This window comes from Nyctereutes procyonoides, unplaced genomic scaffold, assembly GCF_905146905.1.
Source record: "Nyctereutes procyonoides isolate TBG_1078 unplaced genomic scaffold, NYPRO_anot_genome, whole genome shotgun sequence".
NCBI classification, from domain to species: domain Eukaryota; kingdom Metazoa; phylum Chordata; class Mammalia; order Carnivora; family Canidae; genus Nyctereutes; species Nyctereutes procyonoides.
This window is the reverse complement of record NW_026575141.1, coordinates 4,238,007-4,254,746: the sequence shown is the minus strand read 5'-3', so window position 1 is coordinate 4,254,746 and position 16,740 is coordinate 4,238,007. Positions and strand designations below refer to the sequence as shown.

At 41.0% G+C, this 16,740-nt stretch overlaps 2 protein-coding genes and 1 non-coding gene across 3 annotated transcripts in view; 2 read left to right on the top strand and 1 right to left on the bottom strand.

Annotated features, from left to right (window-relative positions):
- TMEM209 (transmembrane protein 209) overlaps positions 1-1,737 on the bottom strand; it is a 29,397-nt gene extending 27,660 nt beyond the window's left edge. The window contains exons 1-3 of the mRNA XM_055307269.1: positions 1,680-1,737; positions 613-749; positions 391-449 (exon numbers count right to left, since the gene is read on the bottom strand). Of these exons, the coding sequence (XP_055163244.1) occupies positions 391-449; positions 613-749; positions 1,680-1,682 (199 nt within the window). The 5' untranslated portion in view covers positions 1,683-1,737. The remainder of the gene's footprint in view (positions 1-390; positions 450-612; positions 750-1,679) is intronic.
- Positions 1,738-4,428: 2,691 nt separating this feature from the next.
- SSMEM1 (serine rich single-pass membrane protein 1) lies at positions 4,429-11,802 on the top strand. The gene is made up of 3 exons (XM_055307298.1): positions 4,429-4,611; positions 9,105-9,159; positions 11,306-11,802. Exons 1-3 carry the CDS (start codon positions 4,429-4,431, stop codon positions 11,800-11,802), a joined length of 735 nt encoding a protein of 244 aa, XP_055163273.1.
- Positions 11,803-12,515: 713 nt separating this feature from the next.
- LOC129498307 (U6 spliceosomal RNA) lies at positions 12,516-12,618 on the top strand. Its single transcript, XR_008662099.1, has one exon. It is a non-coding gene; the product is annotated as a U6 spliceosomal RNA (small nuclear RNA).
- Positions 12,619-16,740: the final 4,122 nt, after the last annotated feature.

The window sequence follows — 16,740 nt, the reverse complement described above, 5'->3', positions numbered from 1 at the left end:
GAGAAATAGACAGAGAAGAGGAAGGAACAAGGAAACTGAGGAAGGCATCAATGGAAGAAATCTGGTTATTCTTGAAAGGAGAAATGGTAGGGAAGTAGGGAAGGCATTTCGGAGAGAATAACAAATACAAATCATCACCACCAAACAATGTTTTTCATCACAGAACACCAATGATTACCTGGAATTGCACTTTTAATTTGTCTTCTTTACTAGAGTGTTCTTTCCATGAGGGCAGGGACCTTGTTCCCTTCCCGCTATACTCTCAGTTTTTGGGACACAGTACACACTTGATTATTTATGGAATGAAGGAATGAATACTAAGTTGAGTTAAACGTGGACGGAGTTTTTCATTGGCAGCAAATCTAAATCATAGTAATATTAATTACTTACCAATGTACCAGAGAGGCCAGTATGTCACATTATAATATGAACTAATCAATTTTCCAGTCCTGAAACAAATTACAAAAAAGGCTTTTCAAAATCTTTAAAAACAAAAAACAAACAACAATAACAAACACCCCAAAGCAAAACAAACACCCAAATCTGTAGAATCGACCAACCATGGCTCTGTAAGTTTCACTTTTTTTTTTTTCTTTTGGCTAATTAACTTACATTTCAGTATATATCATTCCAGCCATAGATACATTTAGGAGTCCCCAGGCTAAAACCACTTTCTTAGCTTCTGTTTCTTTTCTCATCTTGATGGTTCTGTCAATAAGGGAAGCACTAGGATTCGTCTCCCCTTGCATCTATTCAAAAACAAAAAGCACAGGAATTAACGAAAAGAAACCACTTCTCCATTTAGTAAATCAAACTTGTGTCCTTTATCACAGTAACTAAAAACTGCACATTTTCCCATATTTTTAAAATCTTCCCAAAACTGTTTGCATTTTATTATTATCTGAAGAGAGAATGCTAAATTATAACCGTATTGGCACCGTATTGGAATCAACAGAGAACTGGCTCTTCAGAGAACAATACTTCAGTGAATAAAAATGTCTTATCCTGTATGTAAAGGATGGTGACTGTATCTGACCGTATTGTGCTTTTGGCATATGTCACAAGGACTAGCCCAAGGGCTCATTTAAGAAACTCAAAATACGAAGCTTTGGGAGAAATACTCCCTATTAGCTAGAAGCCATTAAAGACTCTCCTCTTACATCTTCACGCAGAGAACATGAACTGTCTACGATCGTCAGCAACTCTGCACTCGGGTCGTCGCAGGCCAGAGACCCCTGTCTGTGTTGCTGACAAAGTGTAAGGATTCAGGTTTTATAAGGGTGAACACGCAAGGTGAAGAGGGTTGACGCGACTGGGGAGTGTGCCGTTTGCGTCCACGTGGGATTTCGATTTCCCTCGTTTCGCGAGGCCTCATCTCAGACAAACAGAAGCCTCCTCCGTATCTGGAGGGGAGTCTTGCAGAGCGCAGAGCAGCACTCTTCCCGCCTCCCGGTCCGCGGGTCCAGCTTCCCAGTCCCGAGAGCTTCCCTCCCTGCGTCTCCCAGCACAAATTTTAGCAGCCCCTATTGCTTTTGTCCTTTCCGCTACAGCTGGTGGGAGGCCTGGCCACACACACCACCCCCTCTGGCTGAACCCCCGACAGATCCACGGTCGCGGAAATCCCACGGCCCGCATGGGCTCCACGTCCAGGAAGCACAAACATGACCCCGAAAACGCACCATGTTCCTCGGCCGGAAGCCGCGGGCTCGCGCCACTCTCTACTGCACATGCGCGAAGCTAAACGGGGAGGTGAAGGCACCCGGCAGGCGGGACTACAGTCACCGGAAGAACGAACCTTCTCGCGAGAAGAGGAGGATGGGGGAGGGACGAGAACTTAGGAGCGTTACCAGGGAGACAGCTTTAGTGTGTGTGGCTCCCGCTCTTCTGCAGCGAGAAGGCTGGGCAGCAGAAATTCAGACCAAGTTCTGAACCCGCAGTAAAAAGTAATAACTGTAACAAGCTGAATTTTTATCTATTAATATAATTTTAGCTTACTTAGCGCACTTATGGACTCACTTTTTTTTTTTAAGATTTTATTTATTCATGATCGATCTAGAGAGAGGCAGAGAGGCAGAGGGAGAGGCAGGCTCCATGCACCGGGAGCCCGACGTGGGACTCGATCCCGGGACTCCAGGGTCGCGCCCTGGGCCAAAGGCGGGCGCCAAACCGCTGAGCCACCCAGGGATCCCATGGACTCACTTTTTAAATTTTTTTTATCATTATTTTTGGACTCACATTTTTAAGCAGATTTTATTATGCAGGGTAGCTAATCGTAAGAGGATGTAAGTAACGTGTCCAGACACCCATCAGCGACGACAAAGCATTTCTTAAAAAAAACAAGTGTTCTGACCTGATGTAAATTCTTAAATATCCTCGTAAAAAGAATGCAGCAGTAAGAAGAAAAATCCCGATATGTTAGAGTTGCTAGTGGTTTCAAGGTTTAAAAAAAATCCAATCGTTACTTTTCTTGCACATTCTTCGGAAGAACTTCTAATCCCGAGGGAAAAGTTCATTGGGGAGCTCGGTTTGGTTTTATTTAACAAATACAAATGCCTACAATGTGCACTCAGGGATGTAAAAGTGCAGCTCCCCGGTTAGGGTGTGGAAGAGCTCAGCAGGCTGATGCACTAGACTGGCAGGAGAGGTGGGGCGCGGGGGTGGGGCCCCGGAGAGGGTGCGATGGGCAGGCTACAGGAGGCCTTCCTGGAGGAGGAGGCGACCTTCCTGGAGGAGGTGACGCAGGCCTAACGCGCAGGGCCAACAGCCACTATGAGCAGGGCGCGGGAACCTGCCATTGGGCACGTGGAGAAACGTTACCCCCATGAAAACATCACGCCTTTTCTCAATGAGCTAGTGGATTGTTACATCATGTACATGTCAGTGACCAAAATTTTTCCTAAAATGCACCTGAGGTCATATAGAAGCAAATTAAATTTCCTCGTGGTATTGCATATTAATGGAATCTGCAGGTATGCTATGCTCTTAAAGACCTAACAGATTTTTTTCTTTTTAAACTGTGATTTTAGGGCACAGCCCTGTTGGCTCAGTGGTTTAGCACTGCCTTCCGCCCAGCGCAGATCCTGAAGACCGGGATAGAGTCCCGCGTTGGGCTCCCTGCATGGAGCCTGCTTCTCCCTCTATGTCTCTGTGCCTCTCTCTCTCTCTCTCCCTCTCTCTCTCTCTGTCTCTCATGAATAAAAAAAAAAAAAACTGTGATTTTAATCATTTTTAGACTGCCTTAGCAGCAGTGGTGTTTTGCTTTAGTTTTAGATTCAGAGATGAACTCGAAAATTGTTCAGAGTTAAAGAATTCAACCTAAAGTCAAAATTAGAATACCACAGGTTCCTCCCCACCTCATGTATCTTTCCAAAGAAACTGTATACATTTGATATCATTTACAACAGACACATCTTTTTTGTTGTTGTTGTTTCTTTAAGTAGGTTCCACACCTAGCGTGGAGCCCAAGCTGGGCCTGAACTCACAACCCTGAGACCAAGACCTGAGCTGAGATAAAGAATCATCTTTATGGCTAACAGACTGAGCCACCCTTGCACCACTACAGCAGACACATCTTTATTTCCTCTCAATATTGTTAAGTTATTGTGCACTTATTGAAGATTTAAAAAGGAACACCATATAGTGTTTTGATATATAACTGGCATTATGTATTAGTTTGCTAGAGTTACCATAAAAAATTCCACAGACTGGGTGGCTTAAACAACAAAAATTTATTTTTTCACAATTTTACAGGTTAGAAGTCGAAGATCAAGGCACCAGTAGAATTGGTTCCTCCTGAAGCCTCTTTCCTTGGCTTGAAGATGGCCTTCTTCTATGTCTTCACCTGGCCTTCTATTTTGTGTCCACACACCCCTGCAGTGTTTCTTCCTCTTCTTATAAGGACATCAGTCATATTGGATTACGGCTCTATCTTTATGACCTCTTTAACCTTAAGTATCTTTTTAAAGGCTTTATCTCCGGTGACAGTTAAGTTGGGGGTTATTCAATATTCATATGAATTTGGGGGAACACAATTCAGTCTATAACACGTTAGACATGTGCAGGTTAATTTACAGTGATATAATAAATACAAAAGAGACTGAAAAAAGATGAATGGAGACCTCAGAGACTTAGATTTTACAGACATTAAATTTTAAAGGAAATACAGTATATACAAGTTTAATAAAAAAAATCAAGATAGAATTCACCCTATTGATGTAAATGGGGGAAATACCATAAACTGTCATAGAAATAATTTATATAAATCTTCCCAAAACTTAGAAATCCAATAAGTGTTTGTCAGCTCCTGTCACAGTTACTGAAGCGTGTCACAATAGGTTGCCAAGGAAATTGTCATACACACAGAGTGAAGTACTCCCCAGTCATCTTCATTCCTTTGAGCATGCTTTATTTTCAAAGCAAGAAGCCATCATGGGAGACCTTTTTTCCTTATTTTGGGAGGTAGATCCTCCCCCCATGCCTTTAAGTTTCACCATTCCAAATCAGGATTATGAATGCCGGAAGGATGACTCTTGCGGGGCCATAGGGAGTTTCCTGCTTTGGTATTTTATCATTATATTGGTCCTGCTGTTCTTTTCTCGGGCTTCTGTCTGGGTAGGATATCCTATTTCATTTAAAATGATATGTATATTGTATCATAAGGGGTTTTCCATGAAATAAATTGTCTTTACTTTGATCAAAATACTTTTTAAAAGTTTGTTTTCTAGTTTTAAAAATAATGCAGTCTTGTTCTAGGGCGTCCAAAAATACAGAAAGGGATGAAGAAGGAAATTTAAACTACTATAATCCTATTTCCTAGAGATAATCATTGTTATATTCTAATTTTTTTGGAGTATATTCTAATTTTTTTTCTTATTCTTAGAATATTTTCCCTCCATCTCTCTTTGATATTATCGTTAGAATTGTACATATTTTCATAAACTTAATATTATACTGTAACACTTCCTCAAATCATATTCACACAGCAGCACTCTTAATGACTGCATAAATTTGTCTTGTGGTTGCACCATAAAAAATCTGCAATTCTGAGACATTCAGGTTGTTTGCAGTTTGTCCATAGGCTATGTAATGTTAGGATAAACTTCCCTACTGGTTAATGACCTCCAAATTCCTTTGTAGCCATGTAATTCTAATCAAAGATACAAAAGTTGTCATATTTATAAAATACATGCTGTAGGATTCAGGAGCTTTTAGGATGAGGCAATGTACTCTCCTGAAAGATAAGATGCAGAACTAAACTAAACTAAGCAAAAGTCACCACACTAGACCACCTACTAGCAGAAGAAAATACCATCCTCTTAGGAATGAGATAGCCCAGTTTTTCAGGACTATGACTCTCCAACATATTATGAGCAACCGAGGTCTTCTAAATTGCTGACATGGAGTTCTTGCTGGCCATTAATACCAGGCTGATGATTAATCAAACCACCATTATTTGGCATTACAGCCAGAGCGCTGGGCTGGCAATGGCCAGCTAGACTGCTGCATCAGCTCTAGATGAAGAGGAGGAGGTTTGTTAAGTCTATGCCGGCTGGATTCCATTATAATAATCAAAGACTCTTCCCCTCACCACCTCTTCCCACTAAAGAAGTTCCCTCTAAAGTCTAAATGCTTCTTAAATTAGATACTTTGCCAAAAGGATATTTAGAATAGTGATCGCGTATGTGTGTCCTAGACTCCCTAGCTAAGTATATTGAATTTGTCTGGGTTGGCCAGAAAAGCTACTTTAGAAAATTAACAAAAAATTGAAATTGATTCCTGGCAATTTCATCATGAAGACTACTTAAGAGGTCTAAACTATTCTTCTACCCCTTTGCTTGCATCAGCTTTTTGGAATCTCAGAGCCTGAGCTTCAAGGACCTAAGGAGAGCATGCGGTCCAGCTTCCTTTTTGTAGGGAGTAAGATACCAGTATCCTTCCTTTTTTTTTTTTTTTAAATTGATAAGGCCCAAGAAAATTAAGTGACTTGTCCAATGTCACACACAAGTGGTTAGTGTTGGAGGAGAAATAGACCCAGGTTTCCTGCCATGTAATTCGTTTCCTTCAAAGCATAGTTGAAATGTTGAATTAAATCTATTCAGGGCTGATTAAAACCCTAATTATCTTAGAGGTTTTGTCTTTCACTCTGTACCTCTATGGCAGTTAGAATTGGCTGAGCTGCTTCTTGTGAAAGGTCCCAGATTTGAAATCTGAGAACCATAAGAGAGCTAGTCAAGGATAGAATTTTTCTTTCACTTTGATCTTCATTTTCTCTGCAAAACTATGAGCCTTTATTTACAAACCTTGAAGTAATGGTAAAAGCGTGATGGAAATGTGGTGGTAATTATACTCAAATGCGAAGCACACTGATTTCCTTAGGATTTGCCACTCTTTAAGTTGCATTTACCCTTTTGCTTTCAGACACTATAAATACTATATTTAGTTTATGTATTTGTTTAGTATTTATTCAGACTGCTAGTGCTGGGTTTTTTTTTCCAAACAATACCAGTCCTAGCATCTCATTTTGTATATGTGGAAACTGAACTTAGGTGTTAAGTGAATTGGTAAAATTGCAGAGTTGTCCAAGACCAGAAACGCAGAGCCATAGCCCAATTCTCTGCATGGTTCTACCCTACTCTTCAGGCGGGCACTGCTGATGTTTTCACTCACTGAGTCACACACAGTTAATAAAATGCTTTTGGTACCACAGTTCATGTGATTCCACTTAGCTTGATGCAAAATCTTTCTTCTTTTTTTTTCAAAATCTTTCTTTTGATTTTGTGATTGTATTTTGATTTGACATCAGGTAAAAATGGAAGATTTCTATAAAAATGATGTAAACGTAATCCATGTTTTTAAACATTTCTCCCTGTCCATTACAAAAGTATATATTATGGAAAACATTGAAATTATAGAAAAGTACAAAAAACCCACTCCAGACTACATGGAAATAACCAACTGCTATGAACTTCTAGGTTTATAAACTTCTAATCATTTAATAATTATCTCTATACATATTAAATTTAAAATAAACCCTCCCCATCATTCTTAAAAGAGATATCTCAAAAGAGGATTCCACTCTTAAGGTTTCCAGAGAATGGTTACAGTGACGCAAAAAGTAGAGATACCTTCTTAAAGATACTTGCCTGCTGTTATAGAGATCATATATTAAGAAAGTAATGGGTCAAGAATCCTGGATTGTAGTTATGAATACCCAAGTATGACACTTTCAACCTGAAGGAAGTTTGACTTTCTACAAAAATTCATTTTCTCCCCTATTGTAGACAACTTGAAAAGTTAAAAAAATATCACTGTTTCACTCAAAGTAAGAACGAACACTTGTGTTCATTGCTTAAATTCTTTTCATATTTTTAGCTAACTTGTGATTATACTGCATATACAAATTTGCATCTTGATTTTTAACTTAATATTATAACATGTATTTCCTCGTGTTGAGACATGCTTTTATTATAATAATTTTTACAACTATAAATTATGATTATACTATAATTTATTTAACCATTGGCTGCTATTGAATTTTGAATTTTATATTATCCTAATTATACTGTGATAATTTTTGTGCACAAAGTTTTCTCTCTTTGGAGGGGTTATTTCCTGGTGATAGATTCCAAGTAAAAATTGTTATGCATCAAAAATGTAACAAGTATTTCTAAAGTTTTGGTACATTCTGAAAGAGTTGCTTTATATTTATATTTTAGCCAAATCATGTTCAGCATCAAAAAATGGGAGACTGGGGCAGCCTGGGTGGCTCAGTGGTTTAGAGCCTGCCTTTATTTCGCCCAGGGTGTGATCCTGGAGACCTGGGATCGAGTCCCACATCCGGCTGCCTGCATGGAGCCTGCTTCTCCCTCTGCCTGTGTCCCTGTCCCCCTCTCTCTCTGTGTCTCTCATGAATAAATTAAAAAAAAAAATTTTTTTTTTAAATGGGACACTGGAGGCTCCTGAGTGGCTTAGTTGGAAGCATCTGCCTCCAGCTCAGGTCATGATCCCGGGGTCCTGGGACTGAGCCCCACATCAGGCTCTCTGCTCAGTGGGGAGCCCGCTTCTCCCTCTCCCTCTGCCTGCTGCTCTCCCTGCTTGTGTGCTCTCCCCGTCTCCTGTCAAAAAAAAAAAATCTTAAAAAATAAATAGGACACTGATCTGAACAATGGGATAAATTTATTTATGGAGTATTGGGCTAGGATATTTGAAATTAGAACTATTCAAATAGATCCACTTCTTTTTTGTTGCCAAATTAAACAGGTAAAATGTTATGTTTGCATTTTGGAGGAAAGTTTCTGAAGGACTCAGGAGATATTAAGTTTGTAAATTCTGGTAAAGATCTTCAAGGATTATTTTATTTTATTTTTATTTTACTTATTTTTTTAAAACAGATTTTATTTATTTATTAATGAGAGATACAGAGAGAGAGAGGCAGAGACACAAGCAGAAGGAGAAGCAGGCTCCAGGCAGGGAGCCCGATGTGGGACTCAATCCCAGGTCTCCAGGATCACGCCCTGGGCTGAAGGCGGCGCTAAACCGCTGAGCCACCGGGCTGCCCTTCAAGGATTATTTTTAAAGTGACCTGATAAAATATCCTTTACAAAGTAATTTAAAATGAATCCCAGTACTATCAAATCTGTTCTTAAATGATATTTAAATGATATTTCTTTACAATGTGAGTACAGGAAAACTTTACAAGCTATAGATCCTTATCACTATTATTTTCTCTCAAGTCTTTGTTCCATTTGGTTTGGTTCAAAACATTTTGGCAGACTGTGCTATTAAAGCCTGGTCCTTTGGCCTCCCTGCGTGGAGCCTGCTTCTCCCTCTGCCTGTGTCTCTGCCTCTCTCTTTCTCTCTCTGTCTCTGTGTCTCTCATGAATAAATAAATAAATTAATTAATTAAAAAAAAAAAGCCTGGTCTTCCAGTGAGCAGCAGAAGAGAGGATCACTATAACAGGAACTCAATAAAAATTTATTGAATTGCCCTGAACGTTTAAAATTAGACATTGTCTAAGAGTCTAGGGCAACAGTGTTTTATAAGTAAATGTAAGTGAAAAACAACCAACAGAGATTGCTGTTACTAATCTGTATTTCTGAAACAGATGTCAGAGAAGAAAAAAGATGAAGACAGTGGGACCAGCACATCAGTCAGTAAAGGTGAGAGCTGGTGCATATTTGATATTGGACTATGATGAGAGAAATATATGCTGAATGTAGAAAGCAAACAACAGAGGTGAACAGCCCAGAGTGGTTATAGGGACTCCCCAGATCAGTGATGGCTCTTGGATGGGCTCCCTGCTTTAGCATAGGATAGCTTAGCTGCTTTTGCAGAGCTGTTAGAGGCCACAAGTTAGTAGTAGGGTAGAGCTCAAGCTCTTTTCATTCCTCAGCATGCTTCCTTCATATAGCTTGCCTTTTACTTTTTTAAAAGATTTTATCTATTTATTAATGAAGAAGAGAGAGAGGTAGACACACAGGCAGAGGGAGAAGCAGGCTCCATGCAGGGAGCCCGATGTGGGACTCGATCCTGGGTCTCCAGGATCAGGCCCTGGGCTGGAGGCGGCTCTAAACCACTGAACCACCCGGTCTGCCCATAGCTTGCCTTTTAAATACCTTTATTGTTAGTGTTGCTACAGGATTGTGAGCTTTATATGACATCTTTTTAATACCTATAAGCAGTGCTGCTAAATGTTTAAAACTGGCTCTCCAAAAATGTACATGTGTACATACATGTTTTTTAAAAAATGTTGTTGAGGGCGTCCCGGGTGGTGCAGTGGTTTAGCACAGCCTGCAGCTCAGGGTGTGATCCTGCAGTCCCAGGATAGAGTCCCACATGGGGCTCCCTGCGTGGAGTCGGCTTCTCCCTCTGCCTGTGTCTCTGCCTCTCTCTCTCTGTCTCTCATGAATAAATAAATAAAATCTTTAAAAAAAATGTTGATATAAAGGATGTATATCACACAATTTACAGGTAATAAAATACATAATACACTTTATGGCACATTCTATGTAGACTGCCAGTTTTGGCAAAATACTTCCCTTAATTTTTGCCAGACCCTTGCATTCTTAGCCAACCTATGGCGGCAATGGATGAATGAGTGTTATCCAATATGAATGTCAAGGAGTAAGGGGAAAGATGCAGGAAAATGTTTGCTACAACTTAACTTGGTTGTCAATGATGTGACTTCTTTGCTGAATTGGATAATAGTTTTAGAATACTCTGGAAGAACATTTCCTTGTTTTTGGGTGCTATTCACAATGTAGTGGCTACAGGAGGACACTTTTACATATAATCTGTTAGTAACATGTTCTTTATCATTTTAAGCCTAGACAATCAACAAGACCATACACAAGACCTGATTTTTAGTGCTCGTTGATTTTTTTTTATTCCACTCACACTGATTTCAAATTACCAACATGATGTTACTGAAGTGGAGTTGGGAAGAGACGCACAGTAGCACACCATTACATAGCATTTCCAATATCCAGATACAACAGATGTAAATAGCTTCAAGAGCTATTTCTTAATAAAATATAATAAAATAATTAGGAAGTGATTAGTTTTGAACATTTATGTGTAATAAATGGATTCAATGGTAAGTTTGTATACTATAATTTTGACTAATGGCTATGTTTTAACAACCATGTCACAGAATTCCTGTAAGTTTAACCATCTGTTCTTGTGAGCTAGTTGGTAGAAGACAACTCCAGCACACTACTGTATAAAGAAAGGATCCTTTTTAGTTTCCTGCTACCCAAATGACATTCACATACATACTTGAGTCTGTAAGACTTCAAGGCAAGGGAAAAAAGGGTCTATCTGAAAAAGCTTGGCGACCTTTCCCTTGATCTTATACCAGGGGGTCCACAAAGCTTCAAAAGCAACGTGTCAAGCATCTATTTGACCCTTCTGGTCTTTTTTTTTTTTTTTTTAAAGATTTTATTTATTTATTCATGAGAGAAACAGAGAGAGAGAGAGGCAGAAACGCAGGCAGAGGGAGAAAGAGGCTCCATGCAGGGAGCCCAACGTGGGACTCGATCCCAGGTCACCAGGATCACACCCTAGGCCAAATGCGGCACTAAACTGCTGAGTCACCGGGCCGCCCAACCCTTCTGGTCTTTAGGAGATTTGGTGTCATACTGGAAAATGCGCAGCCGCCAACACTTGCAAATGAGTAGAGAAAATTGGGCTTGCCGAATGGCAACGGACAGTGAGTCCATACATGCCATAGGCCTCCTTAGGTAATACGAAGTTACAGTAACCAATGATATGCCTAACATCTTGATTTGTTTCATTGGTTGTTAGCAAGCAAAGATACTTCCTATAAGCGGCAAAGCAAAGATGGTGACTGGGACCCTTTACAAATGATGAAAAAAACAAAGCAGAACCAACTTACTCCTGTAACTGATTCAGAAGTGGCTTTGGTCAATGCCTATCTTGAACAAAGACGAGCCAGGCGCCATTCTCAGTTCAGCCAGGTGAATCAGATCCAACATGATAGTGATACTACTGAGTGTGACAGTGAAGAATCTAACTCAGGAGCCTCCTCATGGAAGGAGAGTGAAAGTGAACACCATCCGTCACCAGCGAGTATTAGGAAGAGAAAACTAGCTCAGAGGCAAAGGAATGTGGGAAGTTACCAAATCAGGGAAAGGCCCTGCCTCCACTGCAAAGCCATGAGAACCAATGAATGGCTGACCCGCCATTTCCTTCAAAATGCTTCAGTAACAACCCACATGAAGGCAGATATTCAAGAGGAAAATTGTGTACCTGAAATTAACACAAAATTCAGTAAATTTTGAGTTTTATCAAGTCCTTACTTGCAGCCAGATGAAAGAGATGAATAAAACACTCAAAAAAATCACCATAGCTCTAGGTGCAGAGGCTTTTACAATAAAGTTTATCTACTAACAACAAAAACATACTTGGAACCCAAGAGGTAAAATTTCAGATAATCCTTTGTCCAAAAACAGGCCAGTGAATTTGTTTATGGCACCATTGGAACATCAAAGATCTGCTTCTACTATGATTTTTTAATTCAAAAGAGCACAAGACATATTTTATTCCTTGAGTGTACGTATTTTGTTTATGTCTGTAATACAAATAAGGAAGCTCTTTGAAAATATATTTATATCCAGAAACCATTAAATTTATTTGTATGTTTTGATTGATTGACTGACTGGATGAATTAGGTGACGTTGGTTGGCATGGAATGGACCATATTCTCCAGGTCCATATTTTCAGGTGACTCTGTCTGAGCTGTATTGCTACATGCGTGTCAGCTACAGTTGGTGAGGAGAAAGAACTCAAGAGCCTGAAAACAAAACCCTGATTTCCAGAGTAGAGCAAGGAGGGAAGGCAGTGTGGCCCAGGGTGTTATTGGGCTGTGGACTGTCCACATGGTTATTGTCCAAAGGGCATGACAAATGTTAAAGAAAAAATTATTGTGATACTTGTTAAATATGGTAGGGGAGACTTTATTTAAGACAACTGTAAAAAAAAAAAGACAACTGTAGTGCTCGCTTTGGCAGCATATATACTAAAATTGGAACAATGGAAGATTAGCATGGCCCCAGTGCAAAGCTGACACACAAATTCATGAAGTGCTCCATATTTTTCAAATAGTCAGAGAAAGACAAATACTGTATAATCTCACTTATATGTAATCTCAAAGAGCCAAACACATAAACAGAATACAATGGTGGTTGCCAGGGGTTGGGCTATGGCAAATGAGATGTTGGTCAAAGTGTCCAAACTTTCAGCTGTAAGACGAATAAGTTTTGGGTAATCTAATGTATAGCGTGGTGACTCTAGTTAATACTGTTACAATTACATAGTTGAAAGTTGCTAAGAGTAAATCTAAAATGTTCTCACCACACACCACAAAGTGGTAGTCATGTGAGGTGGTGGACGTGCTAACTAATCTTATTGTGGTAATCTTTCACAATATATATGCGTATCAAATTATCACATCGTACACCTTTGCCTTATACAATAAAGTTGGGATTAAAAAAATTAAAAAAATTAAGTTGGGATTATATCTCAATAAGGTTGAGATTGAAGAAAAAAAATAACTATGCCACAAGGTGCTATGAAAGAAAATAAATCTACCAACCCTTGCTTGAAAAGAAAAAGACTATTGTAATAGGGGTCAAATCTATTGCAATAGGGGAGAAAAATCAAGCTCAACCCCAAATACAGCAAGGACAAGTTGTGATTTATAGCCAAGGAGCAGGTAAGGGAGTCAGTGAATGGAAAATCACTAAGATGAGACATCAAGGTAGGGGGATTCCTGCTAAACTGATCTAACAGGATTCTTGCTAAAGGCAACCAAGGACTCAGACATCAAGGATAGAAGATGAAGACCTTGATCAGATATCAACGGTGGGGGCTCTTACTAGACTTACTTAGCAGAATTCTTTTTTTTTTTAATTTTAATTTATTTATGATAGTCACAGAGAGAGAGAGAGAGAGGCAGAGACACAGGCAGAGGGAGAAGCAGAATCCATGCACCGGGAGCCCGATGTGGGATTCGATCCTGGGTCTCCAGGATCGCGCCCTGGGCCAAGGCAGGTGCCAAACCGCTGCACCACCCAGGGATCCCACTTAGCAGAATTCTTAATAAATCTGGTCTGGACACCAAAGTTGAGATCTGGTCTTGAAGAGGACTCAGAGGAACCTAACTAATGCTAGGTCAGAGAGTTATCAAAAGTTAGCCTCATTCTAGACACACATGGGGTTGGGCTTTTCAGGTTAAGTAGGAACCTGAGCAGTGGGGTACTCAAGCAGGCCTTAGTAGATTAGGTGGGTGGCCATTCTGGAGACCATTCTCTGGATGGATAGCAGGACCCCAGCTGGGATAGAAAAGAAGGCTCTGATTCCAGAGAAGAGGGCTGGCTTGCAAGGAGAACATAAATACAGGGACTGTAGTGACAGGGCTAGAGTTCAAAGAAGGGCTCAAGTCTTGGGGAAAGACTTGGGTATTATAAATAGGATAAAGACTGCAGCCTGATAATAAGGACTAAGCCTATCATGACTCACTGACAGAGACCACAGGTTATGACTTTGGGCTCAGGAGTTAACTCCTGCTAATAGTAGCTTTCTTAACTGATTACAACAAAGGGAACTGGCGGGTAGTGTGGGAACCCTGGCCACTGGAACTAGGCCACTAGAATCTAGGACACAGGGTTACATTTCTGAGCTTATTTGTGGAGACTGTCTTGTTCAGAATGCCTGAGTATTGGAACCTGTCTGAAGCCATGAGCAAAAAGGAAGAATTCAAGAGTTACCTCAAGCATCAGCGTTTTCCATGAAAACTTCCCCTACTCCTTGACAACTCCTTGACACCCTCCTCAACTTTCCTCCCTCAGGCAGAACTCACTATGACCTCCCTTATGTCCCAGTATACCTTGAGACATCCTCAGTGTGCCTAGGTGGCTCAGTCAGTTAAGCATCTAACTTGACTTTGGTTCAGGTCATGATCTCAGGGTCATGAGATCGAGCTCCGAGTTGGGCTCCATGCTGGGCATAGAGCCTGCTTAGGATTCTGTCTCCCTTTCTCTAAAACAACAACAACAACAACAATTCTCTGTCTCAGCATCCTTAACATTTTTTTCCCCAAAGATTTATATATTTTAGAAAGAAAGAGAGAATGGGGGAGAGGCAGAGGGGGAGAGGCACAGAGGGAGAGGAAGAGAGAATCATAAGCAGACTCAGTACTGCGTGTGAAGCCCAGTGTGTGGCTCAATCAGGAGCACCTTAACATTTTTTTTTAATTTTTATTTATTTATGATAGTCACACAGAATGAGAGAGAGAGGCAGAGACACAGGCAGAGGGAGAAGCAGGCTCCATGCACCGGGAGCCCGACGTGGGATTCGATCCCGGGTCTCCAGGATCGTGCCCCGGGCCAAAGGCAGGCGCTAAACCGCTGCGCCACCCAGGGATCCCAGCACCTTAACATTTTAACAAATTGATTTGTTTGCATGTCTCTCTGTCCCCTATATATATTTATCCACCTTTATTTTTTATTTTTTTTTAAAGATTTATTTTTTATTCATGTGAGACACAGAGACAGAGAGAGAGAGGCAGAGACATAGGCAGATGGAGAAACAATCTCTATGCAGGCAGCCCGATGCGGGACTCAATCCCAGGACTCCAGGATAACGTCCTGGGCCAAAGGCAGATGCTAAACCACTGAGCCACCTAGGGATCCCCATTTATCCACCTTTAAAGGCAGAGTCCATCTGGTGCCTAGGTGGCTTAGTAGGTTAAACATCTGACTCTTGATTTCAGCTTAGGTCATGAGCTCAGTGTTGTGAGATGGAGGCCCAAGACGGTGTGGCACTGAATGTGGAGTCTGCTTAAGATACTCTTTCTTCCTCACCCTCTGCCCCTCCTCACCTCCCACCCCTACTTGCCTGCTCTCTCTCAGTCATCGATAAGTGAATCAATACAGAGTCCATGATTTGTCATCTTTGTATCTCTGTGATCCAGCACAGTGCCAGAGAACATGACAGATAAATAATGCAGTTAAATAAGTGCAGAAGGGGATTCCTGAACACAACAGGGAGAAGCTGAGGAAAGTAGAGAGCAGGACAGGGGCCAGGGTCTAACACATAGTGAATGATTCTGATATTTCTAAGTTGATATGATCAAGCTGCTTGTTGTTTATCCAAATAGCACCAAAACAAAAACTCAAACTCAAAAAACAAAACAAAAGAAAACAAAACAAAAACAAGCTCAATTATAGTAGCAAGTTGCAGGGACAGGATTTAGGCCTACACTGTCTGGCTTCAGAGTTTGGGCTCTTAATTGCAATGAGTTTAGCCATTATTCTCTGAAGATGAAAGATCCTGATTTCCAGGTAAGTCAATCACCACCTCTCCCACAGGCCTAGGCCATGTCCAAGCAGATATATTCTCTCCAGGAAAAGGAGGGTGAGGACTATTTTCCAGATAACAGAGTAAGGACACAAGTGTTTTGTTGGTGGGTCTAGAATGTAAACTAATGACAACATTATCTGAAGAGTTATATCAAAGACTGCTACTTTTCTTGTCTGTGGGGCTGGACCAGATTGAGGAGGTAGGAGATAGTGGGGGTGGGGGGTGGGGGGTGGGGTAATGGTGGTAGAAGAAAGAATCAAGATTGAGTTAAGCCAGGGGCTAACAATGTGAGGAGATCAGGGTGATCCATGAATACAGTAAAGCAAAACAGAGGCCAAACATAGCTGGGAGGACATCCAAAGCCAAGGAGAGAGATGCAGGGAACCAATGGAATGAGGCAAGGACATGGTAGGGGAGGAACAAGAGCATAGCCAGGCACTTTGGAACTGGATTAATGAGCCAGGAACAGTATCTGTGAGGCAGCAGATGGTTCAGGAAACCAGGGTTGCAAACACTAGTCGTTACTGGGGGTTGCCTTGTATGCTAAGCCTGGTATGAGCCGTCAGGATGGGGTCCCTGGGCTGCTCTACATTCCCTTCTTCAGTGCCCCCACCCCCTTGCTGCATGGGATAAAGTAGATTGCCTCTGGTTTTCATGGTAGAAGGTGGTCACTTGTTGGGGTTGCTCGCTTGGAGGCATGGAATTCTTGGGATTGCCTCCTATCCCTTCATACAGGTAGATGATCAGAACTGACCCCTGTCCACTTACATCAGGCATCATAATTCTGGTCAAGAACTTCTACGCAGAGAACTTTGGGATGGAAGCAAGGGTCTAAGCGAGATGCATGTAGGGAGGTA